This window comes from Psammomys obesus, unplaced genomic scaffold, assembly GCF_907164565.1.
Source record: "Psammomys obesus unplaced genomic scaffold, mPsaObe1.curated_primary_1811, whole genome shotgun sequence".
Taxonomy (NCBI): domain Eukaryota; kingdom Metazoa; phylum Chordata; class Mammalia; order Rodentia; family Muridae; genus Psammomys; species Psammomys obesus.
In genome coordinates, this window is record NW_026592890.1 from 1,825,046 (window position 1) to 1,851,931 (window position 26,886).

At 44.0% G+C, this 26,886-nt stretch overlaps 1 protein-coding gene across 8 annotated transcripts in view; it reads right to left on the reverse strand.

Moving 5' to 3' along the window:
* Syne1 (spectrin repeat containing nuclear envelope protein 1) overlaps positions 1 to 26,886 on the reverse strand; it is a 461,163-nt gene that overhangs the window by 188,873 nt on the left and 245,404 nt on the right. For all 8 annotated transcript variants that reach the window (XM_055615901.1, XM_055615897.1, XM_055615895.1 and 5 more), the window contains 14 exons: positions 26,543 to 26,686; positions 25,027 to 25,191; positions 22,046 to 22,363; positions 21,037 to 21,192; positions 20,719 to 20,889; positions 19,507 to 19,833; positions 17,836 to 17,988; positions 17,312 to 17,479; positions 15,074 to 15,250; positions 12,413 to 12,559; positions 7,181 to 7,306; positions 5,889 to 6,065; positions 4,601 to 4,866; positions 750 to 2,910 (listed from right to left, as the gene is read on the reverse strand). In XM_055615901.1, the coding sequence (XP_055471876.1) occupies positions 750 to 2,910; positions 4,601 to 4,866; positions 5,889 to 6,065; positions 7,181 to 7,306; positions 12,413 to 12,559; positions 15,074 to 15,250; positions 17,312 to 17,479; positions 17,836 to 17,988; positions 19,507 to 19,833; positions 20,719 to 20,889; positions 21,037 to 21,192; positions 22,046 to 22,363; positions 25,027 to 25,191; positions 26,543 to 26,686 (4,656 nt within the window). The remainder of the gene's footprint in view (positions 1 to 749; positions 2,911 to 4,600; positions 4,867 to 5,888; positions 6,066 to 7,180; positions 7,307 to 12,412; positions 12,560 to 15,073; positions 15,251 to 17,311; positions 17,480 to 17,835; positions 17,989 to 19,506; positions 19,834 to 20,718; positions 20,890 to 21,036; positions 21,193 to 22,045; positions 22,364 to 25,026; positions 25,192 to 26,542; positions 26,687 to 26,886) is intronic.

Genomic DNA, 26,886 nt, shown 5'->3' on the forward strand with positions numbered 1-26,886 from the left:
TTTGTAGGGGAATGAAGGCAACTGGAGAGGCTCATACTCTGTGTACGGGTCCTTGATCTTATGGAGGTGCAAACACACATACATAGGCCTGCATACGAGATGAAAATGAAAACTGACTAGGGAAAGGGAGGAGACAAGGGGGCAGTAATGTCTGAAAATACCCTTACAAAATCCAGGACCATGTATAGCGAATATATATATTTCCTCTGAGGTTGGTTGAATCTGTTGTAAGCTATGTTATCAAAATAATTTATTATTTACCCTAAAGGTGAGAACAAAAATGATATACAACACCAATCCAAGCAAAATGTAGCCAATAGGGGACCCATGACGATGATTACACATATAAACAAGAAAAACGATCTTTAGAAAAGCACCATTGTGGATGATTTGGTAAACCATCAAAAAAGCAGTGTTAAAAAAAAAAAGCAGTGTTTAAGGTTTTTTGTTTTTATTTTTAATGTGTGTGTGTGTGTGTGTGTGTGTGTGTGTGTGTGTGTGTGTGTGTCTGTGTTAAAGTTTTCTGTAGCCCAGGACTGCTTCATAGTGGTTTGTAACTGAGGAAGGCCTTGAACTCCCAATCTTCCTGGCTCTACATTGCAAATGCTGGATGTGTATGCATGACTCATACAATTGAGTAAAATAAAGCACTGGGGTTTTCAACAGACAATCAACCCAACAGAGATTTTTTTTTCCCGTGTTTACAGGTAAGCCTCCTGGAAAAGAGAGGCAGAGCGCCCCCTACAGACCTGCCGGGCGCGCAGGGCTTCCTGAACGGCTCCGTCTAGCTCCTGAAGCTCAGCCAGGGTGTGTTCCAGGTCTGCAGAAATCAGCTCTTTGGCTTTGGTGAACTTCTCCTGCTCCTTGTGACTCAAGGCGCTCATGATCCTGAGGCTGGACAGGACCTCCTCCTGGTGGATCTGGATCTTCCTGATCTCCTCCTGGATGTCCTGGAGGCTGAGGTCAAGGCACACCGGCCCACTGAGCTCTGCCTTCACCCTCCGAAGCCAGTCCAGGGAACGGCTCATCTCTGTCTGAAAGTCTCTGCTCTGGACCATTCTGCTCTCGCACTCTGTCACTGTCTCCCCGACGCCAGAGGTCAACTGTCGCAGCTCCTCCTGCCAAGACTGGACCTGACGCTTGGCTTTCTCGTAAGCCAAAGGATCAAGCTGCGGAATAAGGTCTTCCAGGTGCAGGGCCACTCGCTTGAGCAGGATCCCCGAGTCCTGCAGGCTTCCTGCCAGCGAGTGGTACACTTTGAGCTTCTCCTCTGCAGGCAGTGTTTCCTCATTCACTTTGGCCTGCTCTGTTTTCACGACTTCCAGCTGACTCTCTAGCTGCCGGCACATGCTCGTGTGCTCTCTGTAAGCACTGGTGGTGTCTTCCAAGGAGCTGACCCTTTGCTCGGCCTGCCGCTTCAGCCTGTGATACAGGGCGGCCAGCTGCAGCATCTTCTCTGGCTGCCAAGGCTGACCTGTGCTGCGAAAACTTTCTTTTTTCTGGCGTAGTTCATTCACGGCTTCCCCGAGGGCCGCCACCTCACCCAGAAGGGCTCTGCAGTTCTCCTGAAGAGACACGCTCTCCTCAACCATCAGCTCTGAGGGCATTTTCCTCATCTTTAAGAACTGGTCTTCCAAGTCCCCCAGAGACTGGGCTGTCAACTCGATCAAAGAGGCATATTCCTTTCTGGCCAGAATTGCTTCCTGGATCTTGTAGAACTTGTCCTTTGCCAAGGCAACGATGACATTGAATTGCTGGGGCAGAGCACTGAGTTTTTCACTGAGGTAGGCATGATCAACTTCATTGAGCGATGGTAGCATGGCCTGGCCAGTACTCTGCAGTGTGAGCAGAAGGTTTTCGCACTCTGGAGATTGTTCCAGAATGCTCTGGTATTTGTCCAGCTGTGCTTGGAGCTCAGCCCTCTCATTCATGAGGTTGATTTCAGGAAACGTGGCAATGTCTGCTTGTTTAAGCCAATGGCAGGCTTTATCGAAGTCTTCCTTAAAATGCTTTCTAGAAACCAGACTCTTCTCAAGCTCTTGCAGCCGGTGACTGCATTTGTGTAAAACGGTGTCATAGACACTCTGCAACTCCTGAAGCCTCCCCAGCACTTCAGCTTTTTCCTGCTCTGTTATTCCCTTCATCAGTTCGCGGCCCTGTGCCCAAAGTCCAGTGACCTCATTTTGGTAAGTCTTGAGGCTGGCCTGCGCAGTCTTACATGTTTTGACCTGCTTGCTCACATCATCTGGAAGGAGGCAGATATATTCCCGGAACACGATCTTTCGTTCATGTTGCTGGATTTGGCTGGTGGCCTGGAAGACTGCTGTGAGAAACTGGGTTTTCTCAGACAAAGCTTTGTTCAAGTACCTTCTTCGCTGGCCCACTAAGTCACTGAGGCAATTCACATGCTTCTGGGCATCTGACAGTGCCTTCTGGATCACCTTCCGTTCGCTGAGGCCAAGGTCAGCCATCACGCGATCTGCATCCTTCATCACTGACTTCAGGAGCATCTGTTTGGCCTCCAGCTCACTGCAGATGGCCAAGTGGTCCGTGAGGAGGCTCTGAGCCATGTCAGGAGGGGGGCTCTGCTTCAAGGCTTCCGCAACGTTGGGCTGTTGCTCCTCTGCCCACTCCATCAGCTCCTGGAATTTGGATTGCACTACACCTAATTCCTCCAGGTTGGTGACCGACACCTGGATTTTCCTTTTGACCAGGTCCTCGAGCTGAAACCACCGTTGCTCAAAGTGACTGGTCTGTTCTCTCACCAGCTCTCTGTCGTCTAGGCTCAGGTGCTCGATCAGCTTCTGTTTGTGGTCTTTCAAGTCGTCAATGGTGTACTTCTTCTCTTGCAACACCAAGGCTAACTTCTTCAAGGCCTCCAAGTGGACCGCTGTGCTTTCTGCGTTGGATCTATAAAGACACAGACAAACGCAGAAGCACATCAGCTCCTGCTCTCTGCAACAACACTTCAGCACTCTCACTGACGGGGAACTCAGAACTTAGATTCGCCTTGGCTACCTTAGTTTATGGCTGACTGATGAAACTGTTGGCATTAGGAACTTGAGTCTCATCTAGCCCGTGATAGGATCAAGCTGCCTATGTTCTTCTCAGTTTCTCACTAGCTCATGCTGCCCTCCAGTCACACCTCCATGTGCCTTTAGCTTTCTGCATCTTTATGATCTGCCTAGTAACGTGATACGTGTGTTATAGATGAAGAAACGCAGACCTACCTCATAAAAATAGTGTTTAACATCATCAAAAGCATTCAATTTATAGTCACTCTTTTTGGAGCAAGGGACAATAGCAGAGCCCTGGATGACTCAATCCAGAAGGTATAACCAATGGCACAGGGGCTGTCTCTATGGACCTGGTTATTTTTATATAGCTCTGTGCTTAGATATGAGAAAATTTAAAAATAAATGTGTGATTTAAATCATCACAATTTTTTGTTGTTGTTACAAGGCCTAGATGAAAAAGCTGGATATTATAGTCTGTCTTGAATTTATAGGTGATCAGTTCTGAAGTATAGGAAATCAGGCTTGTTGGCTTATGGTTGAGTTTGGTCTTGGATAAATTAGGTTTAAGGTACCTATAGGATCACTGTAAATGAGATACATGGAGAGGTATTGATAGCTCATATTGACAGCATTTATTTTAAATTAAACTCAGTAAAATGCTGAACATTAAGAAAGAGTAAAAATTAAGAAAATAGTACGGGAAAATAAACAAACAGTAAAACATAACCATCATTTATCTAGTTCTAGAATAATTTTGGCTGTTTGTTTGCAAAAACCTAATAGGTTATGTAGAAAGCTCATTTTAAAATAATTGTAGTGTTCAAAAGCATATAATATACTAGTGTGTGTGTGGAAGAAAGGTACTTATCTTTCAAAAAGTGAAAGCTACAAGGATTCAAGGAGCAAACATCTCAAAGGGCATAGTTTAACTGAATCTCAAAATGATTTCCTACAATGTGGCTATTGTGGTCTGAAACTGAAATGTTCCCTTATAGGCTCATGTGTTTGTACGCAGCGGCCGGCTGGTGGCGATGTTTGGAGACTTGTAGAGCCTTTAAGGAGTGGGCTTTGCTAGAGGAAGCAGGTCACCAGAGTGGCCTTGAGGTTCAATAGCTCAGCTTGCTTCGCATCTGTGCTCTGCTTCCTGTTCCGAGATGTGACAGGCCAGATGCACACCCCTGCCACTGTGGAGAAACCATCACCACATCCTTCCCTCTACGATGGACTGCATCCCCTCAGACTCTGAGCCTAAGCAATACTTGGTCAGAGCAACAGGGACGAGAAGTATCTTAAACAGTGACCAAACTTGACTAAAGTATGTAACACATACTACTTCGCAGACTTGCAGAGACACCTTTAGAACAAGGTGGCTCCACTTCACAGAGTCCCGGATGGCACCCAGTGATTGGCTGTTAGACAAGGGGAAACCACAATAGTGTCGGAGAACACACAGTGACACGTCTCTTTTGCTTGTGTAAAGTTAAGCTGGAAGCCTTCCAGTCTACTGGACAGCGATAGTGACCTCTGCCTGAGGTCAACCTCTGCCTGAGCATCACGGTGAACCGCTGGGGGACTTCTGCTACCTGGCCAGGTTATCCCATTCTGTCGTAAATTTTTCAAGGAAGCCTTCGACAACGTTCACGTGGCTGTGGTAGCTGCTGGTTCTCTGCACGTCCTGCTCTCTCTGTGCGCAAAGCTGGTCAGACTGGAGGCACAGATCCTGCCACTGCTCCTTCAGGTGGCCGAGTTCCTTGTGCTCAGGAGACTCCTGGTTCTTTGTTAACGTGTTCACCTTTTCCACGATGGTGCTCACAGAGGCCTCTTTGCCCTGCAGCTGCTTAATGAAATCCTGAAGATAACAATGCAAAACAGGAAATAAGCTATAAGCCCTCCTGAAGGAACAGGCTGAAACACAGATATAATACCTTTAAATATAGGTAATAAAAAATTTGAAAAATTTAAAACCACCATTCTTTCTTCTGAACCTGAATTCTCAACTATAGAAGAAGCACAGTGACTTTGATATTTTCTTGGTTTGTGTTATTTTGAGAAGCACAAACAAAATACAGAAGTAGGTTTCCTTCAAGTGAGATCTTAGTCCTCTCAAAATTGTATGAAAAAAAACTTTTAAATAAAAAAATAAAAAGTTTTTGCTCTTATGGAAAAAATATAAATTTAATTCCCTCTATTCTTTTTTATCCTATAGTTATAAATAATATTCCAGTAGAAAATATAAATAACTCATTATCAAAGAAAACAGTCTTAAAGCTTGTTTAAGATATGACCCTCAAGATTATATGCTTATAATAATTCTCAGTTATACACATGTAGATTGTAAACCATATTTCTGCTTTATTTAAATTAATTGCACATTAAGGATGCATTTAACAAACTGGCTGGCATTACTTACTATAGCTGCAGCTATACAGCAATACAAATCTGAACAATAAGGTCCTATGTGTTTTAAACACCAGTTCCCTGGTTCTGGGGGAAATGGTCATCTGTCTTGCTTGCAAACAGTGAATGTTTCATGTGAAAATGGCTATGCGGAACTCTGAGAATATACACAAAATATTATTGATTTACCAACTGACACAGGGTCTTTCCTGCATTGCTTGAGCTAGGCTTGACCTCCTGGGATCAAGCCATTTTCCCTCCCTAGCCTCCAAATACAGAGGACTACAAGTATGCATCACTCGCTCAGCCTGTGCTTACCTGTGGCCCATACTCTCTCATTCTGTAAGCAGCTGTGCAGGGTCTAAGGACACACAGACAGCTGGGCACACACAAGTGAATGCACTGAGGACACTGTGTCTCTTGCTCTGTCTTGGTGTCCCCCCCCCCACCCCCCGCGGAGGCGTCAGTTCCCACCTTTACTTGGGAGGCCATGCTCTGAGCAATACTGAGCTCCAGCTCTGAGGGCCTCCTCTTCATGTTCTGCAGCTGTTGGTCAGCATCCTGCAGGTAAATCCAGAGCTCGGTTTTCAGGTGCTTGATCTCTTCCCAGCCCTGAGTTAGGTTCTGTGCTTGGACCAGTCTTTGCTCAATCTGGAGAAGACACAGTTAAATGTTAGCAGTTTTCCATGGCCTCATCTCTCTGTTCAGTAAATCTGTGGCTTGTCAGTGGGCCCGTGAGCAGAGCCTGACACTGTGCTCACACTCAGTTAGATCTGAGAAGCACTTCTTTATTAGCATTAAAAAAACAAACAATAAGCAAACAAAAAACAGATTTCTTTTAGCCTTAAGAGTTTCTAAAGAATTAAAATATCTTAAGTGTTCTCCCATGTGATTTTAATCAGTGCTGCGAAGATCTAAGAAATTTTAGCAAAGTATGAAATCAAAGGCTGCCCCAAGAGCTTTTCCCTTCAGGCTGAGCAGAAGGATGCATCTATCTGACTGGAAATTGGGGTGTGAGTAATTAAGAAAGGCTTACATCCCTTATACATTTGTTTTTTTCATCTTATAAAACCCTGAGTGTTTAATGTCATTATTTTTTTGTATGTTTGTTTTTTATTTGTTTTTGGATTTTTTTTTTTTTTAAACAGGGACTTACACAGCCAGGGTGACCTGGAAGTTCTGACAATCCTCCTGCTTCAACCTTGCCCACCCTGGTGGCCAGATCTCAGATTCACCGTGCTGCCAGACACTGCCCTATTAGTGTCTTTAGATCTGCTTCTCAAGCTTTTGGAAGTGTATAATTCACTTCCTTACAACTGTTAAAGAACTAGTAAAGATACAACTATTAAAGATCACTTTTTGCAAGGATTTTGGCACTAGCCCACTGGCAGGCCTGGTATACGGAGCTAGGGTAAGGGGCTCTTTAGACTGAGGATTAGTTAAGGGAAAGGAGCAGAGGCCAACAATAACAAAAACAGTACAAGGGGATTGGAAAACACTGAGAGACGGTAGTTAACGCTGACGAAGGTGCAAGCAGCAGTGACTGAATAAACTAAACAGTTCAGCGGTGACTCTGCCACGCTCAGATCTACTTCCTGTAATGGCTAAAATTCACAGGTTGAGTCATTATTATGGATCTGAAAGGATTATAGCAAGAATATCCCAAGAAATATTTTTTAAACTTTATAACCTCTGAAGAAGAGAACATAACAAGACAAACAAAACAGACAATTTGCTATAATCATGAATATTTTTTTCTTTTTTACCAGCTGCTCTGTTTGCTGAATGTCTTTTGCTGTATTTTTCACTGAGGAGTTTGACAAATCACACATGGAACAAAGGAGATCCAAGTAAGTCCTTGCTTGCTCTTGCAAAGCTCTGAAATGTTTGACCTAGAAAAAAAAAAGCAACTTGTCAGAGTGAAGTAGGAGTGTTCAGCTATGTGGTTGGTAGCATTTTATTGATATTTCAGAAATCATCTTGTTATGCCAGTGTTTTCACCACTGTCCTGAAATATATTTGTGACTCATGGGGGAGAACTCCAAACACACTGGCGGATCCGTTTGTCCACCGTCTGCTTCATGTTATAATTAAAGCTGTCTGCGTGGTCTGGGAAGGGGGAAACCCCAGGTTTGTCTCCAGTCCTTCCAGATTTCCACTAAATGACTGGGGAGGGGAGCATAATACGATGTCCCCCAATCCAGACCACTGCTCCAGTCTCATCAAATTTTAAGAAGTGAACTCCTTGCTACTTCAAATATTGCCTGGTAAAACAAATTATGATAGCAGCTTATCCTGGGCTGTGGCATAATTTCCTGTTTATTTCAGGAAAAGAGATCACAGCATACTCTGCTTATGTGCATGCTTGGGCACAGGGTGGAGACAAGACCACAGTCAGAGTGAGGTGGGAAGCTGGGGTTCCTTTCTCTGCAAAAAGCTCATCACCCCTCTTCCCTTTATAAAATCCCAAGAGGGATTTATGCAAGTAGACTTTCTTTTTCTTTCTTCATAGAAACACCAAAGTGTGGTCTCTTTACATATGTTTAGCATTGAGTATACCCTTCAGTTAATGGGTATAAAGTGGTCTGTGCAACACAACTTTGGCTCTCTTGGCACTCCTCTAAGGTCAGACAAGGCAATGTGTCAGCAGGTGGACGTGTGGCGTACTTGTGCTAAGCACCGTGTGCAGAAGGAAAGGTGGTTCTCTTCTGCTTAACTGCACGGAGGATGTTCTGCTACTCCAAAGCAGCATGTGCCAAGATGGCTTGGACGGTTAGCTCTAAACGTATTCAGGAAGTGAGCCGTCAAATGGGATAAGGACAATCTAAGAAGGACAGTGGGTGCAAATGCCAGAGCAGAGCAGAGGTCAAGGGAGCAGACAGTCACGGAGGCTCTCAGAGGAGATTAATCACCTCTATAATGAAGAGCTGGAAGACAGGGAATGGCTCGAGAGAGCTCAGAGTCTAAAATGTGGTATGTGCCCACACTGGAGTTTTATTTTGCTCTAAGGGAAAATGAAAGCATGTTCTGTGAGGGAAAGTATATGGAATTGGAAACTACCATGTTAAATAAAATAAGCCAAACATCCCACTGTTCCGTTTCTGCCTCTACTCAACAGTCTCCCATCTCAGAACCACTGACAGCTGAGAAAAACATCTGTTTGAGGGTAGGACTGTCCTGTATACTAAGGGATGCCCAGTAGCATCCTTGGACTGTATCTACTCCGAATCAACAGCATCCCAATGCTGTTAACTGTGGCAACTTACCAATGTGCATAAGCACCACTAAATGACTAGAGAGGAGAGCATAATACGATGTCCCCCAATCCAGACCACTGCTCCAGTCTCATCAAATTTTAAGAAGTGAACTCCTTGCTACTTCAAATATCGCCTGGTAAAACAAATTATGATAGCAGCTTATCCTGGGCTGTGGCATAAAATGTGGAATTTATTCTAAAAGATGACAGAATAGTATTGAAAGAACATGACCAGGCCTTGGTCTTAACATGGAATGAACAGTCTTCAGGGGACACATACAGCAATACGGAACACTGAGGACTGGTCAGCTTCTCATGTGGATATAATAAATGCAGATCTATTTCCCAGCAACTGGGAATTAGTGGCTTGGGCATTCAACATGCAAAGTGGCTAATTGTTTCACTTCCAGTTTTTCTTACTAACCAGTAAGCAGTTTAAAAGCACTATTTCATGTCCCATGACCCAGGGGAGTTCATCTGGCACAAAGAGATGAATTTTTCAAAATTGCAAGAGAATAAGCTATCAAGAATTGAGTTTTAATCCCAGCACTTAGGAGACAGAAGCAGGTGGATATCTGTGAGTTCAAGGCTAGCCTCATCTACAGAGCAACTTCCAGGATAGCTAAGGCTACACAGAGAAACCCTGTATTGAAAAACCCAAATTAATTAAATTTAAAAAGAAAAAAATATGGGTGGGCATGGTGGCGAACTCCTGTAATCCCAGGATTCAGGGAGGCAGAGGCAGGTGGATCTCTGTGAGTTTGAGGGCAGCCTGGTCTACAAAGCTAGTCCAGGACAGCCAAGGCTATACAGAGAAACCCTGTCTTGAAAATCAAGCATACATAAATAACAAACAAATAAACAGAAAAACAAACAAACAAATAAAAAATACATGTAATTTAAAAATTAATGATTTATTTTGTGACTGATAAAGTTACCTTAATTCTAACTGATAGAGTTTTAAATGTTTACTGCTAAAATTCTTCAAAGGGAAATCTGACATACTTTTTCACATTTCCCCCATCCTATTCCAATGCCCAGTTTCCTATGCCTTATAAAAACATGTGATTCTGAACAGAATCAAAGCATTGCATTAGTTTATTGTGGTCTCCTGGAGTATTCCTGGTACCTCTTGTGCTTGCTACAAGAGAGATACTGGAGAGTTGAAGTAAAACTTGGGGCCATAGTGCAGATGCTGGTCAAAGCTTGACTTTGAATCTGCCTCATGTGGAGTTCTCAATAGTGGGGTGCTCTGGCCATACATCTGTACTAGTCAACTGTGAGGGCCCTGTATAGTCTGGCATGAAGACAGATCTACCAAGGAAAACATTAACTAGTTGGAACAAAACAAAGAAAGAAAATTTGAAATTCCTTCACCGTTAGTGTTCCAGATCCAGATGGCCCACAGCTCTAACTCCCTTCTGTGACTACTTTCAAGTAGGAGGCAGGCATGTGTGGGGTTGTAAGGGGTGTGGGGGAGTGGGGCTCGGAACTACACACTCAGGAACTTGAGCAAGGTCAGTGACTTGTCCCGGTTGGTGTAGTGAATCCTGCCCTGTTCTGGCCATTGTGAAAAAACTGTTTAGTGTTGGTATAATGTTCTTTTGGAATGTACACATCTTACCCTTGTTCATTCAAATGTTGATTTCTCTCCCCTACTCTCTGGTTTCAATCTGGACACTGCACTGTGATACTTATTCTAAGCATCACCTGTGTCAACTTTGTGTAAACATGCCAAAATAAAGCAACTAGCCACAATGTTGAGCAATAGAAAGGAAGCAGAAAGAGAGGGAGGAGCCAGAGAATTGGGAGGTAGGCGGCAGAGGAGGAGGGAAGAGGGGCAGAGGAGAGGCTGGGAGAACAGAGGCAGGAGCAGAGGTCTTGGAACAATGTGGAAAGATGGACTGGACGTAATATATCACTAAAAGCAAGTATAATGTGGGAAATCTAAAAGTTAGGAAACTATGAGGACTTGGAGGTTTAGGATGGAGCAACTATTGCCCAGCATTGTGTTCTAGGTTAATTAAATAAATCCCAGTGTCTGTGTGGTGATTTGGTTATACAGCTGTTTAGGATTAACAGCAGCTTTACCAGAAGATGTATCAATAGTAAATATTAATAGTCACCTACAACAGTTTAGCACCCCTTCCTTTTGGGGGGCAACAAAGGAGAGAGATTAAGTTTTGCTTTGGAATGTTTTAAGGAGCATACAATAGTTAATAAATGCTCCCACGGAAAAGGGGTGACTTGAGGAAGCTCATAGAGGCCAGAAAATGTGGTCAAAGACGCGATGGAGACTGATGTTTTGCCACAAGCCAGAAGGATAGAACTGCAGATCACGGTGTTAAAAAGAAGTCAGGCTACAGGGGGCAAGCATCACAGTTTTTCTCATATGTGGACTTTAGAGAATGAATGAAAGGACTTGGGAGTAAATGGGGCTCTCAGGGACATGGATGGAGGCAGGGAGGGGTAAGAGAGGGCAGAATAGGCATGGTCAGAAGATGTGTGAGAATGCCACAGGGAAACTCACTGTTTCATACAATTTAATACACAGTGCAAATTGTAAAAATGAAAGGTCAGAATCTAAGTAGCCTTTAATTCTTTTCTCTTGGCTTAAAAAAAAAAGCTTTTTTTTTTTCTGATAAAGTGCTTTCCAAAGTATAATGTATGTGCTAATGTGAATTTTTTATGACTTAAATAATGCAAATCACTTAAGCCAGTACATACTGAAAATGGAGTAAATGAGCATGTTTCCTGTGAGGATTAAATGAACAAAGGTGTTATAATGATCTCTGTCGTAAGAAAATTGCAATTTTTCCTTGATATCATTAGTTCATCTGGCAGTAATAAGATTCAGTGTAAATTCAAGTAAATAACATTCAAATAAATTCGTCTATAATATTTTCCCACAAGATTCTCACCGCACATTAACCTGCTAAGCACAAAGTTTTAAAAATATTTCTTTATATCCTGATAAACTTTCTGAAGCATGATTATAAACCTACAGATACCATATTGCTATGCAATAGGTTCCTTTCATGAGACAACAATGAACATTCCCTTCCTCATCCACTCAGCAATCTCATCTTAAGCACCTCATTTGTAGAAGAAAAGCCACAGTGGGGGATGTCAGTATTGCTTTTCTGTTTACAACTCACAGTCCTATGTGACATGACATTTGGATTTCAGCATAGGTCAGAAGTTCTGGCCCTCCAGCCAGAGATTCCGTACCTACTGAAAGCACTGAAGAAAACCAAAACTGTGTCTATCATTAATATGTACAGACTTATTTCCTCATCACAGTTGCCTAAAACAATTTCATATAGCAGCTACTTTTGCAGGAGTATTTTTCATTAAGTATTCAAAATAATCTGTAGAGGGTGTGGAGAACCTGGGTAGACACAGGGAGGTTTGTTGTGAATATCACACACACCATTTCCAACAAGGGATTGAACGCCTGCATTCTGAAGTATCCATGATGTCATCAAAACCAACTCCTCTGCATGATGGGTCACAGCTGTCCCTACAAGCTTGTAGAAACTCAGTGATGGCGCCAATAAGACAGCCACTGATAAGCTTTTAGAGTTGATCTTTGGTCCACAGAGCTCTCCAGCTCTGTGGTTAGAACAGACTATTGCCAAGATCAGACCTCATTTACACTTTGCTATTCCCAGAAGCCAGCACAGTTTTGAATGAATGAGTAAGTGACTCATACAAATAAGACACTCTTGGATGCCATTACCTGCTTAACGGCTTCCGCCCTGCTGAGAGGTGGCTGTGGGCTGGGCTTCAGGTCTGGCTGGACGGCAGCAATCCAGGCCTGGCACTGCTGCAGGGTGTCTTGCCTGCTGACGTGCTTCTGAAGTTCATACTCCAAACTTCGGTATACCTGAGACAGAACAGGGTCGAGGTGTAGGAGTTAACTCTACAAACGTAACAGCAGCGTGTCGAGCCAGTCCACCTAAATCCCCAGGGCTCCATGGCATCGTGCGCATATCTAACGTGACTACACATGTTCCAACATGGCCACAGCCCATGTTATAATTCTTCCATATCTGCACATACAGCCATGTTATATATAGCAGGCCCCGTATTCATATGAAGGGCAAAATGTGTCACAGTCCATGAAGTCACTGAAATCAATTCTCAAGAACATAAGCCAGAGGTTCCAGAAGCTCTTCCTCTGTATTATAAATATCGGAGTTTTTGTTTAAACTAGGAGCTAAAAACAAAACAAAACAAAACAAAGGAATTATCATCTTTAAAAGACAACCAAGCTTCTCTAATTCTGACGCTTTTCTAGAAAGAACTGGTATATGGAGAAGTGGAGGAGTCTGAGACATGCATTCCACCTTGGAAGCTATATTCAAGAACTGCAGTGCAGGAACTGGAGAGGTGTCTCTGTTTTTGAGACATTTGCTCTTGCGGAGGCCCCAGATTTGGTCTCCAGGACCATGCAGCTGCCCACAGCCATCTGTAATGCCAGTCCCAGGGGACTGACAGCCTCTTCTCTGAGGGAATCGTGCACAAACCTGGCACAACACATAAGTGTGGTGGTTTGAATAGGTTTGACCCCATAGACTCATGTGTGTGAATGCTTGGCCCATGGGGTGTGGTACTGTTAGGCCTTGTTGGAGTGGGTGTGTCACTGTACGGGTGGGCTTTGAGGTCTCCTGTGCTCAAACTCTGCCTAGAGTGGATTACATCCAGTCTCTCGGCTCCTCCAGCACCATGTCTGCCGGCGCACTGTCCTGCTTTCCGCCATGATGATAATGGACTACACCTCTGAAAATGTAAGCCAGCCCTAACTCGTTTCTAAACATGGTGTCTCTTCACAGCAATGGAAACTCTAACTAAGACAAACATTCGTGCACAACACTCATTCATGTGAAATAAATACATCTAAACGAGTTTAAGAAGAACCATAATTGGGACTAATTTATTTTTCTTATATGACCATTCAATTAATTCATTTTCAACCATTTGACCAATTTGGCTATCTTGGTCTATAAAATGACCTCAATGCTGTACAATGTAACAAAGTAAATAATCCTCATTTCAAAAAGTGAAATTTTCAAGTGTAAGGAATCAACTATCATCTGCAATTTATGTTTTTTTTCTCTCCGATCACTCTCTTCTTTCCAGGGTATCTCAACAGTTCCTCTTGGCTAGCCTAATAATGAGAACACAGTGGAATCCTTTAAAAACGGGCAGAAACATCGGACATTAAAGATTCTACAACAACCAGGCATGGTGGCTCACCCTTCTAACTCCAGCATTCTGGAAGCAGAAGCAGGAGGAGCTCTGTGAGTTGGAGGCTAGCCTGGTCTCCATAGTAATTTCTATGACAGTCAGCATTACACAGCAAGATCCTGTCTCAAACAATAACCAATCAGAACAAAAACCGCACCCCCCCCATGAAACAAGCAAAAACAAAGCCCTACAAATAGAAATCAACTTACTTACAACACTAGTTTTTATTAAAGTAGCAATTCTTATTTATTTCTATGACATCAAGAATGTAGTTTATGTGGAAATTCACCCATTAAAGTATAATTCAAAACTGACATGGAATTAATCCACTTTTTAAATTTTATAAAAATGCCCAAAAATATTGAGTTAGATTAAAAAACAGCCTTCACAGTGTTAAAAAAAAAAAAAAGTAATGATGAGAAGACTTAAAATACATGTATTTTACTGCTACAGAATAAGTGGCAAGCTATAGGGGAGTCTTGATGGTCTATAAATAAAAAAAAAAAAACTGTCAACATAACTCCCCTCCCCTTCTTTTCTGCTTTGAGATAGCATGAGGGGACATTAAGCCCATCTGGACAGGCTCCCTTTGCAGCTCTGAACTCAAGGCAACCATCCTGCCCATGCCTTGCAAGTATAGACTATAGGCCTGAGCCATCATGCCTGATTTAGTAATCAACTTCGAAACTTTCGGTTTGCTTTGTGTTTTGAAACAGACAGTCATGTCACCTGGGCTAACCTGGAACTCAAAGTCCAGCATAGTGTGAATGACTCTCTGACCTTCAGACCATGTGGACTCCATACTCATCCTCTTGGCTTATCCGTGCTGAGAATCAGTCCTGGGGCTTTGTACACGTTACACAGGCACTCTACCAAGTACGACACTTGGAGCCCAATATATTTTCTTAATAAGTTCTTTGTTAGAAGAGTTGGATGGAGCTAGATGTCTGGATTTCTAAGCTTCCTCATATGGAGCAGATGCCTGGTATGTTTGTTTTGTGCTCACAGAAAAGCTGTGAATTCTGTCTTCTTACTTTCTGTCTGAAAAAAACCACTGCAGCTATTTTAGTGATTTAGGCATCTGTTGTATTTATGAGACGCTAGCCTTCCTCCTCAGCCGTCATGGCCCGGAAGCCGCTGGTGCACTCACCCTCTGGGCCGTGCTGCAGAGCGCTGAGTAACTGTCCTTCGTGCCTTGTAGGTGGGCTTGCACGCTCTGCTTCTGCTTCGCTTGTAGGTGGTCCGGGCACTGGCCAATCAAAGTGTCGCCCTTGGTTTTAAGGTTGTCCAGGCGGTCTTCAAAACCTGCTATTTCCTCCATCATTGCCTGAAACAAAAATGAAGAACACAGAGAGCTCCTGGGATTCCACTCTCAGCTTGAAACAACCTCTTCATTAAGCATCAACACTAATTTTATTGTGTAACAAACTGTTTAAAAGAGTTTTTCAGTACTACAGGCCACACAATGCTAATGACAGGTGACACATTCCAACAGAAGGGTGTCTGGGGAGACACATCTCTACATAAAGGAATCATGGGTGGGAGCTCAGCATTGCTGAGTTCTTTCATCTAGTAGGGTTGGGTAGGAGGACATTAAACCCAACTGGAAATCACTTTTGTCTTCAGCTTGAAAGAGAAATAGCATATCCTGTTGGGGGATGGGGATGAAGCAGGAGGGGGAGGGAGAGGCCACATTCTGAGATTACTACAGCAATGGATTGGGTTAGTGTATGTATGTACTGGCTGATTTTAGTGTTTTGTCAACATGATGCAAGCTAGGGTCACCTAAGAAGAAGGAACACCAACTGAGAAAATGGCTCTAGACATTGGTCTCTGGGCAGGTTGTAAAGCATTTTCTCAGTTAATGATTGATGTGCGAGGGCTCGGTACACTGTGGGTGGGGCCACCCTTGGGCAAGTGGTCTTCAGTTGTGTAAGAAAGCAGCTGAGCAAGCCATAGAGAGTGAGCTGGTAATGCAGCACCCCTCCATGGTCTCTGCTTCTGTTCCCGCATCAAACTCCTGTCCTGACTCCCACCCTACATAATGGGTTGTAAGCTGTAAAGGGATATAAATCTTTTCCTCCCCAAGTTGCTTTTGGTCATGGTGTTCATCAGAGCAATAGGATATGAAATAGGACAGTACATTTTTGGAGACTAACAGAAACATATCAACACAATAGTCACTCAGCTCCTATCCATGTGCTGAGCACATTTGAGCCCACTTAGCTTCCAGAATCAGAAGAGACAGGGTACGTTCAGGGAGTCTGGTTAAAGGTGAGTAGTTTCTATTCCTGTTTGTGAGGTGAAAATTCTCCTCTGACAAAGCTGATTATGGCTTTCATGGCACACCCCAAGGTATCAATCAGACGACTGATAAACTATTTCTCACTAAGATCATGGCCATTGGAGTCATTCCATAAAACGGTCCACATGCCACCTGTCACCAGTACATGCACTTACTAAGAACGCAGACCTATACAGATGAGAAGGTCTGTTCTCAGGGTTGATCTTTGTAGTTCTCAAAACCACACTCCCTGTAATTTCCAGCACAGCTATGAGGTGATATGAGAGTAGGACAAACTGTGCCAGAGAGGCTCAGGCCCCTGCTACCCAGGGGTGTGGCTGGCCTACGATGCAGGCTGAATCCTTGTGTTTCTAAAGCCTAAGCCATCTCTTCCTTTGCTAATGATCCATGAAGACTAAATTCTGAGGCAGAGAGCTTTGAACTCAACAGAATGCCACAATGTGTTCAGAAGCTGAGTGCTGAGATTAGAATATTCCTTATTCTCCCAAGTATCAAATTCAATGGCTCTTGTAGTGGTTTGAATAGGAATGGCCTCTATAAAGTATTGTGTGTGAATGCTTGGGCCATAGGGAGGAGGTGTGGCCTTGGATGAAGTGTGTCACTGTGAGGGCGGGCTCTGAGGTCTTATATGTTCAAGCTTGGCCAGTGTGTCTCACTGTCATTCTGCTGCCTGTGGATGAAGATGTAGAACTCTCAGCTCCTTTTCCAGCACCACATCTGCGTGCACGCTGCCATGATTCCCCCCAGGACAATTGTGGACTAAACCTCTGAAACTGAAAGCCATTTCCAATGAAGTGTTTTCCTTTAAAAGAGTTGCGGGATCATGGTGTCTCTTCGTAGCAATAGAAACCCTAACTAAGAGAGCTCTCAATTGTCAGCTGTACTTGAGGCTCACACCAGGTTCTTGAAGCAGTCTTAATTCAGAGCTGTACTTGAACACACACACACACACACACACACACACACACACACACACACACACGTGTGTGCCTACAAGTACAAATATGCATACATGCACATACATGCACATACATGCACACCGTCGGGGGAGTCAAAGCCGCCCTGTAGTGAGATTAGCTGTACCTTGTGATGGGCAAGCTGCTGGGTGATGGTCTCCAGGCTGCTTGTCTCCAAAAGGTCGGGGGCCACCAGCCGGCCAGACATCTGCAGCAACCACTTTTCTACCTCTTGGAGTTCAGTGTTGTAGTCTTCGTGGTCTCTGACTTTGGCTTCCAGACTGAAGACACGTTCCTGCCAAAACAGGGATGTGTCAGAGCTGACTTTTGAGCCCCAAACCTATTCAAAATTGCAGTATACGTGAAAATAGCCACGGCAGCTCCTAAGCTAGGCAGAGTGACTTGTATCAGAAAACTACTGCTGGGCTGCAGTTCAGGGGAAAAGTGCATGGTTAACACATTCAAAACCATGGCTCCGTCCACAGCATTTAATAGAAAATTAATTAAACAAAAATCACTGGGACTGAACAAAAAATCAGGCATCATGCTACTCAATGTGCCCCTGACCCATGGTAGACCTCAAGTCTACAGCGCAGACGAAGGGGCAGGCTCAGTTCTGGGGAGTCAGCGCTCACGTGCGGCTCTCCTCACCTTTCCTAGGCTGCAGAGTTCCTGGAAGTCAGTCTCAAGTGTCTGTATCTTGTCCTTTAATGTCTGATCCTGTACCAGTTCCAGAAGAGCCTCGCCTTTCTCTCGCACCGAGTTCACAGACAGCTCCTGGGACAGCACCATTTGTTGTAGTGACTTGAATCACAGAGACAAAAAGGGGGAAACAACACATCATCCAGGTGAATGAGGAGAAAGCACACAGGTGCCTGTGCTGGGCATGGCAAATGGTTATTGACTCAGTACGTACCAACCATGAAAGAGAGGAAAGAGACGCTTTACCATAGCTAGTGCTATTTTATTTTATCATATATGTATATACACATATATATATATATTACTATACAGAGGAAAGAAGTACATGGAATGGCCTCTCGTAGCAGAGAAGAAAATAGAGAAAAAATTTTCAATTAGCTAAATCGAACACCACTCCTATTCCTGCCTCCTACGCGGTTACGTTCAGCAGAGACAAATGGGAACAACAAGCGGAGCGAAGGAGTGTCTCTCGGTTCAGAGGTCACAGAGCCCGCTGCAGCTCGAGTTAGACGGGGCATAAGGTAGAAAAGATATAGCACCATACTTGCTGAGACAGGCTGAAACACACTTAACCGCCCTGGATGTGAAGGGGGAAGGTGAGGAGGGAAATCGTTGTGAGTGCATAGACAAGCAGCCAGCCTGGCACAGCATAGTAGCTAGGAGGACCACAAGCTTTCTCAGAAGTGGTCTGGAGTGACCTGGCACACCGTCCTTCTTAAAGACCATTGCTAAACCTTCTGGGACACTTCAGACCCAGATGGCCTATGACTCTGTCAAGGTACTGGGCCATGAATTACATACATGTGTGTGTGTGTGTGTGTGTGTGTGTGTGTGTATGTCTATTTTAGTAACTATGCCAGATTTTCCAGGTGGGCAGAAATGTGTATGCCATTTATGACAATACATCACATAAGTGTAAGCCAGCTTTGGTGATTATTTTGAAAGTTCGAACAGGTAAAGTATATAAATATATAATTTTCTCTAATTTCTGTGTCTCTTCTATATCTCTAGAATGTGTTAGTGTTTTTTCAGGAACTAAATTCCATGCTCTTAACCTATAATTGCTCAATTAGAACTTATTGTCTTTAAATTGTACTGTCTCATTTTCAATTAGCTGTAAGTTGGATTCTAGGACTCGGAAACCAACCAACCAACCAACCAACCAACCAACCAACAAACAAACCAACAGAAATGGCTAGATGGAATAGACATGTTGTAAATGACAAAGGTCACATTTGAGAATCATGTAGTCTAGTTACAGGAAGAAGAAAACCTTGCAAAATGCCTCATAATATTTTTAAGCTTATGATTTTGCTGTGGGGCCCATCTATAGCTGTCTTCAGCCACATGAGGCACTCAGGTTGGGAGTTCAACATTCTTGAGAAGGTCCATAGATTTGCACCATAAGGGTGTCCCGTGATCGATTATATCAACTTTTGAATATTAGTCCCTAATAGTAAAAATAATGTCAAAGCGGTATATTTAGCCCAATATTGCTGCCCACATCAGCCCCAGAGATGATACAGAGGGGTATGCCTCAGCATGTTAGGAGTAATGTCTCTCTCCTTCAGACCCTGCCTGACTTCCACGTGTGTGTGTCAGTGGGGAGCAAGGCTCTACCTTGTATTTGGAGAGCTGTGCTTTCTTCTCATACAGTTCCATTTTGGGTTCTTCAGGCGCATGCAGGATTTCCTGGTATTCTGCCATCCATCGGGTCAGTGCTTTGCATTTGTCTGAGAACTCTTTGGCTAAGTGAAGGCCCTTCTCCAGGCTCACGTGCTCTCTCCTGACGGTGCCGGTCAAGCCCTTCAGCTGCTCCATGTGGCCTTGGATCTCCTTCCTTAGGGCCTCGGCCTCCCTCTCCTCTAGGAACTTCACAGCCCTCTCCCCTTTCTCTCGAGCTGATTTCAGCAAACTGTGGCCCTTCTCCATGTCTTTTAGTAAAACCTAAGAAAGAAAGAGGATAACTATTGCTGTGATGAAACCCCATGACCAAAAGTAATTTGAGGTGGAAAGGATTTATTTCACTCACAGTTTGGTACACCAGTTCCTCACTGAAAGCCATGAGGGGAGGAACCAGGATGGCAGCAACTGATGCTCAGCCTGCTTTCTTATAGAACTCAACACCGCCTGCCCAGGAATGGCACCACCCACAATGCACTGGGCTCTCCCCTGTAAATCACTAAGTAATCAAATGCCTTCTAGGCCTGCCTACACCCTGATCTTATGGCAAGGTTTTCTCCAAGGAGGGTCTCTCCACTCAGATCACTCCAGCTTGTGTCAAGTTGACATATGACCAGCCAGCACAGAGAGCAAGTGTTAAGCAAATACAGAGCAGAGCTGTTCTCTGTACAGAAACGTTTTCCGGTTCGGTCTGGGGGCACCCTGTCCTTCCTTGTGAAGTTTTTGAAGTTTATTTCCAGGTTGGTCTGATCTGAAGCTCCCTCCTTCAGTTCAACAGAGGATTTAAGTGCTGATCAATACATCCCTTCCAAAAGGAACCCTTTGTGTCTTTTCTCCACAGCAAACACCCCAAAGGTTTTGCTTACAGATCTGTTAAGGCACAGGGATGTGAACTTAAGATCAGCATTAAGGCCTAACTGCCAGGCTCGGTGTAATTAAGACCTGGAGGGCAGCTGCACTGGCCATGTCAGACGATGAGACATAGCTCATGAGTGGAATCAGCCAAAGGTCGTCAATCATTTGCAGCCGGCAAAGAACACACATGCTTCTGGGTCTCCACGGGAGCGGGGCTAGTTAGCAGGGCAGGGCCATGAGAGAAGCAAGGGAAAGGGAGAGGGCAGGAGATGAGCTGGAAGGATGCATGCCTACCTCCAATGTCTTCAACTTTTCCCCCATCATTGCTTCATCGACTTTATCGATTTTGGTAGCCACATTCTTGAAATTTTTCTGAGTGGAGCCATACCAGTCCGAATAGGAACTGAGGGATGACTCTGTCTCCTCCAGACACTGTATTTCCTCTTCTAAGAAGTTTATTTGCTCCTGTGAAAGCAAAGAGAAGATTGAAGCACGGGCGAAAGCCCTGGGTCCAGGCGTGGACCACTGGCATCTCCAGCGGAGGCTGGAAGGACCACGTGGGCTCCTGATGCCAGCTGTCCTTGTTAACGGTGCAGCAGCGCGGTGCCTCACCAGCACTTGGAGCAGCAGGGCCTGGTACTGGGCGGTCAGCTGGGTGGCCTGGCAGCCCATCCTGCTGCTCACACGGCTCTCTTCCAGGATCTCCTGGGCCCTAGTTCCCACCTCCTCAACCTCGTCTCTGTGTGCCGACAGGTCTTCGTGCCACTTCTGAAAGGGGGTAAGAACCAGAGAAAAACAAGCTGAATCCTGGACAGTCTTAAATAAGGCAAACACTTCTGAAGAGAACATGATTTCTGCCTGTGTTTGCAAATACATTTATCTGGAGATGCAATTTTGAAAGTGTATCAAATATAGTCTTTGTGAAAAGTTCTGTTCCGACAATGTGATAGCATTTGCATAGTTCTGATTCTGGGCACTTTTCTCTGTATTTTATACTTTGGTTCAAATGCCTTTGAAAAATTATCTCACAGCTTTCCATGCAGTCTAATCAATTTTAAAATGCTGAAATGAATAAACTAGTTGCCAAGGACTATGCATAATTTTGGATGTGCAAGGAACTAAAAATTAGAATAAAACTGGTTCTGATTTAAGAGTCTATGTTAGGACCCTTTCATATCACACCACAATTGTAAAAGATTGTCATTTACATATTTTTATAAAAGTTCAGCAGCAGAAATAAGAAGTAAATATTTTTAAAACAGATCAATAATGTGTGTGTGCTGGCACATGTGTGAATGTCAGAAGAAACCCATAAGGTGGTTCTGCCCTTCCAGCGTAGGCTGGGGACCAGACTGAGGCCCCAGGGATGCACAACAAGGTCACCTGGGGAGCCATCTCCTTGGACCAGCAGGAAACCATATGGGTTCAAGACGAACCTGAGAAGTCACTGTTGCCAAAATAGAGAACCATTTCATTTACATTAAATGCTCTAGATTAGCATATGAGAACTCAGAAGACATCCACTTGAGCCAGACAGCTCCTACATTTTTTCATGAAACGAACTAAGAGCTAGGCAAGGCAACTTGCTTTGACAAGGCTCGGGGATTCCCCAGAGTTGCACCTTCATCTGAAGCAACTGAGACTCCTTGGTGGACCTGCTGCTCTGGCGTTCGCTCCTGAAACTTATTTTCTCCTCCATTCTTTTGAGCCATTCATCCACCTGCTGGAACTTCTGCTCCATCAGCCTCAGTTTGCTCACGGTGCTGTTGAACTGCGTCCGGGTCTCAGCCAGTCTGTGCTGGTAAACCTGCCAGTCCTGACGAAGAGACTCCAGCACCCTGTCTTCCACCTGGGGGAGGCCTGATGGGATCACGTCCTCCCTGGTGTGAAGTACCGAGTTCAGCAGGGCCTGACCCTCAGCACAGCGCACTTGAAGCTCCTGTGGGAAGAAGGGAATGGTGGTCTTGTCTCCCTCATGTGTCACACCAGTCAGCGCGTCTCAGTTAAACCAGCTGGGCCAGACTACAGTTCACACTAGACAAATGTCATTCTATTTTGCCCTGTTAAAAACATGCATACATAACACTGAACATTGCCTTCCCAAGTATGGAGAGAGATCCTGAAAATCTCCCAATTCAAAGAACAATTCCCCACTTAAGTTTCTGAAATTTTTTTTTTTTTCAGCTGTGCTGTGATTAAAGGTTTGTACCACCATGCCTGGCCTATTTTCATATATATAAATATATTTTTATAAATATATATTTATTTATTTTCAGTTTATGTACATTGGTGTTTTGTCCATATGCATGCTTGTGTAAGAGTGTCAGATCCCCTGAAAGTGGAACACAGACAGTTGGTAGCTGCCTTGTGGGGGCTGGGAATTGACTGGGGGTCCTCTCGAAGAGCAGTTGGTGCCCTTAACCACTGGGCCATCTCTCCAGCCCAGTCCTCTTAATTTATCTCCTCTCCCATGTTGTATAGAAATAGTTTTATCTATTATATAAACCATCACTCTACCAAATAAACTGTCACCTTTCCCAATATATCAAGTATTAACGCCACAGAGAAAGCATCATTTGATATTTAAGTGTGGATATATGTTCCATGACTCAAATTAGGCCCTCAGTTTATATAACCCGATTGGTCCCTAGGGGGTATAAAACTGTGACGTGTCTGGTTTATATAATAACTTCTAGTACTTATTTGCTTTATGAATTGATCAGTGTTCCTGGTTTTCTCCCTTTTTATCGAATCACACAGTAACTGCGTGGCATCAGAGCGGCTGTCTGGCATCTGATGTTGACTAGTAGCAGATTCCACACACCGCTGGGCATGCTGGGAGGACAGAGGAATCCTAGAGGAGCCCTGTGGCATAGCGGGAGTTACTGTGCTTCCATGCTAATTCCTGCGGTGTCCAGCCTCCTTTCTCTTCAGCATTTGTGGAGACTCAAATCCGACAATGCAGAAGAAACGCACGGGTGGCCAGGGCCTGGAGGTAGGCTTGATCTGCACTAGTCTGACTGAACTGAGATACACTCTTCTGACCAAAACAAGAGAAACATTGAGGCAGGAACTTGCTGGCTCAGCTCCTATGAGGCAGTTTAAAGAGCTCAGCGTTTGCTTTTGAGGGTGTCGGGGAGCACTGGGAAGAGAGCTTTAAAGAAATAGTCAACTGCTCTCAAGGAAATGGTAACAGGTATTGGGTGTTGGGAAGCCTGCCTGTAGTCCCTGTATTCCAGAGACTGTGGTAGGAATATTCTGAGTTCAAGGCTAGACTGGGCTGCACACCAAAACTCTGTCTTAAACAATGATAAGGTGTGTGTGTACACGTGTGTACACACAGAGTAACAGTCAAGCTGTACAGTCTCAGAGATCAGAACCTTACTATCAAGCAGGACAGAGGAGATTCTCGAGATAGTGAAATGTTAACTTGTGTAACCTCTAGTATTTATTTATCCTGTGACTAGGTCAGATATTTAAGTAAGACAGAGTTTCTTCTCTTCCAGTACCGCAACTGTGTGGGAAAACTGGTTAAGAGAAAGTCTTTAGTGTCTGAAGTCACCCAGCAGCAGGTCCCATGTAGAATTAGAGTCTGAGATTCCTAATCCCAACCTGTTCAGCTGTCGTTATTACAACACTTCTTGAAACTCTATCTGTACATGCAGTAGAGCAGAAGGTCAGGAGCTACGCAGACCAGGAATAGCCACGATTTGCTCCTCCTGCCTCATCCTAGCTGTAGGGACGAGAGCCTTAAACCAATTCTATTTGGGGTCAACAATATGTTAAGACATTCTAGGACACCCCCTAGCGGGACACAGGTGGTCTTATCAGCCGTTCACAAGTCATTGCTGTGTGCCTTTTCCTGGAGACTTCCCAGATCCCTGTCTAACACTGTGGGCATGAATGACTAAGGGATCGATGCTGCCTTAAGATCCCTTGCGTTAGTCTATAACTGTCCCGACCTCACTGTTTACAATAATCTACCCATGGGTTTCGTTTTCCTCACTAACCTGTAAATTTCTTAACAGCTGAAGTTAATGTCCACACCATCTTTGCTTGTAAAGTATCGGCTCTGCCTTAGGTGCTGAGTCGCTAACTGGGTAGATGAATAAGGACATGGACTATGAGCATCGTGCTCGCTCTATCCGATGCTGTACGATAGCCCACTGCCCAGAGCATCTACACTTCTCCTAGATACTCTGGCTTCTTCTTTTAGAATTTGGAGCCAAGCCCCACACCCTCAGGAGTGCAAGAGGTTTTGATTGAAGCCAGGTGGCCGCGATCACGCCGTCATTGTCCCTGGCACACTTCGTTGGCTTCTGCCCTTTTAGCCTACATCTGAAACTGGCCTTTGGAGAGCAGCAGGCAGGTGTGGCAGTCAGCGCTATGTACCAGATCAGTAGCTGCTCCCGTGAGGAGCCACCCTGGTAGCTGAATGAGACCAAGAGCAGGTTCTGTTGGTTTAAATTGCCTAACAAGTGAAGGGAATGTGAATGTTCCGGATCAAGCCTTACCTTACCTGAGTGTCTATCAGCTCTCTGTAGGAGGTCACGCTCACTTCTTCTTCATAGAAAAGAACCCTTTGATTTCTGATAGAATTACCTGAAGGTCTCGCAACGCTGTCTCGTGGGTGTGCGAGCCACCCTCAAGAGCTGCGCACCGGTCAAGTTTCTCTTGTTCCTGCCCCAGCCAATTTTCAAATGCCTTTAGGTCTCTTTGGTACTCTTGGTGAAGGCGAACCAGCTTTTCTAATTTTGTTACCACTTCCTGTAATCAGAATTTAAAATGATACAGAAACATATCACTGAATGCAGAATTCACTTTTGGAGTTAAATTTTCTTTTATGTTCCTGTATGTGTGTGTGTGTGTGCCTCTGTGTGTGTGTGTGTGTACACATGCCACTGAATGGCTGTGGAAGTTGGAGAGCAACTTTTTTGAGTCAGTTCTCCTTCCAACATAGTGGTCTGGATCAAACTCAGGTTGTCAGGCTCAATGACAAGCAATAGCAATGCCTTTGCTTGCTGAAACATCTTGTTGGCTACATGTCTGAAACTTTAGAAAAGCATAATAATTAAATCATTAGAACATAAATAATTTTTTTTTAAAAAAAGAAACTAAGTTTTTTTGTTGTTGTTGTTGTTTTGTTTTTTGTACAAAGAGGACACAAATGTGGCCTAGAGTGAGAAGGGTGGATTGGGGTAACTATGTTCAAAACATATGATGTGAAATTCTCAAAGAACTAATAAAATGAACAAGAAAAAGAAAGGAACCATATTTCTCTCTCTAAAGAAAAAAACTAACAAAATAGACAAACAAATATTTGTCTGGAAAGATCTCAAAGATCGTTTTGAATTAACTACCTGACCTGCCAGTTTTTAATGAAGTGTTAGATGGACATACCAAAAATGAAGTAACCTAATTTTTCTTAAAAATTCACTATGGTTAGGGCTGGAGAGATAGCTCAGTGGCAAAGAGCACTTCCTACTCTTCCGGAGGTCCTGAGTTCGATTCCCAGCAACCACACAGTGGCTCACAACCAGCTCTAATGTGATCCAATACCCTGTTCTGGTGCAGGCGTACATGCAGATAGAGCGCTCATCCACATAAAATAAGTAAGATGAAAGGCATGGTTAGCAGCGGAACCTGAAGGGTGCACATTGTGTCTTAGGTGAGAATTTGGAGTTGGCAGGTTTATTTTACCGGACTTTGTCAGGGAAGTAGAAAGTCCTCCTGAAAGGTGCTGTTATTTTCTTGGGAAGCCCAGGCGACGAACGGTAAATGCTACCAGGTGATTGCTTTCTGCCTTATAAAACCCCTACAGCCAGACATCACACCGAGTTTTCAATGCAAAGTGCTCTAAAGTTTTTGTGAAAAAGTAACATTTATAGTTGAATTTTTGTTGATAATTATTTTGCCACTTTAACTTTGAGGTACTAACAATATTTGAAGTCTTGTTTAATTTTGCTAGTGATATTTTAAAATACTAAAATTCATTTAGCTTGCTTCATACTGATTTCACAGGTTTGTCAGGCTTGAAAATCGTTCAGTGTTTGAGTGATTGGTCCCAGTTCTCCACTCTCCCACCTGGGTGAGTCCACAGGATCCTGGCTAGCCATACCTTGGCCCTCTCTTTGATGGCTTGGTGTCGCTCCTGCAGATCCTGCAGTTCTAACTGGGTGACATAATGCTCTGTCATGCCTGCCCGCTTGACTTCAATGGTCTCCAGCAGGCTGCTATGACTTAGCACTTCTTCATTTAACAGCTAGAGAACAAAAGAATAAAACAATAAAATGAGTTACTCACACACAAGCATAACACTGGTCTTGCAAAGATGAAGGGGTTTTAACTGTATGGGTGACAAATGACCTTTCTCTATCCATCCGTTCACCTGAATTATACAGACATGTAAAATCTGTCTATCTATCTATCTATCTATCTATCTATCTATCTATCTATCTATCT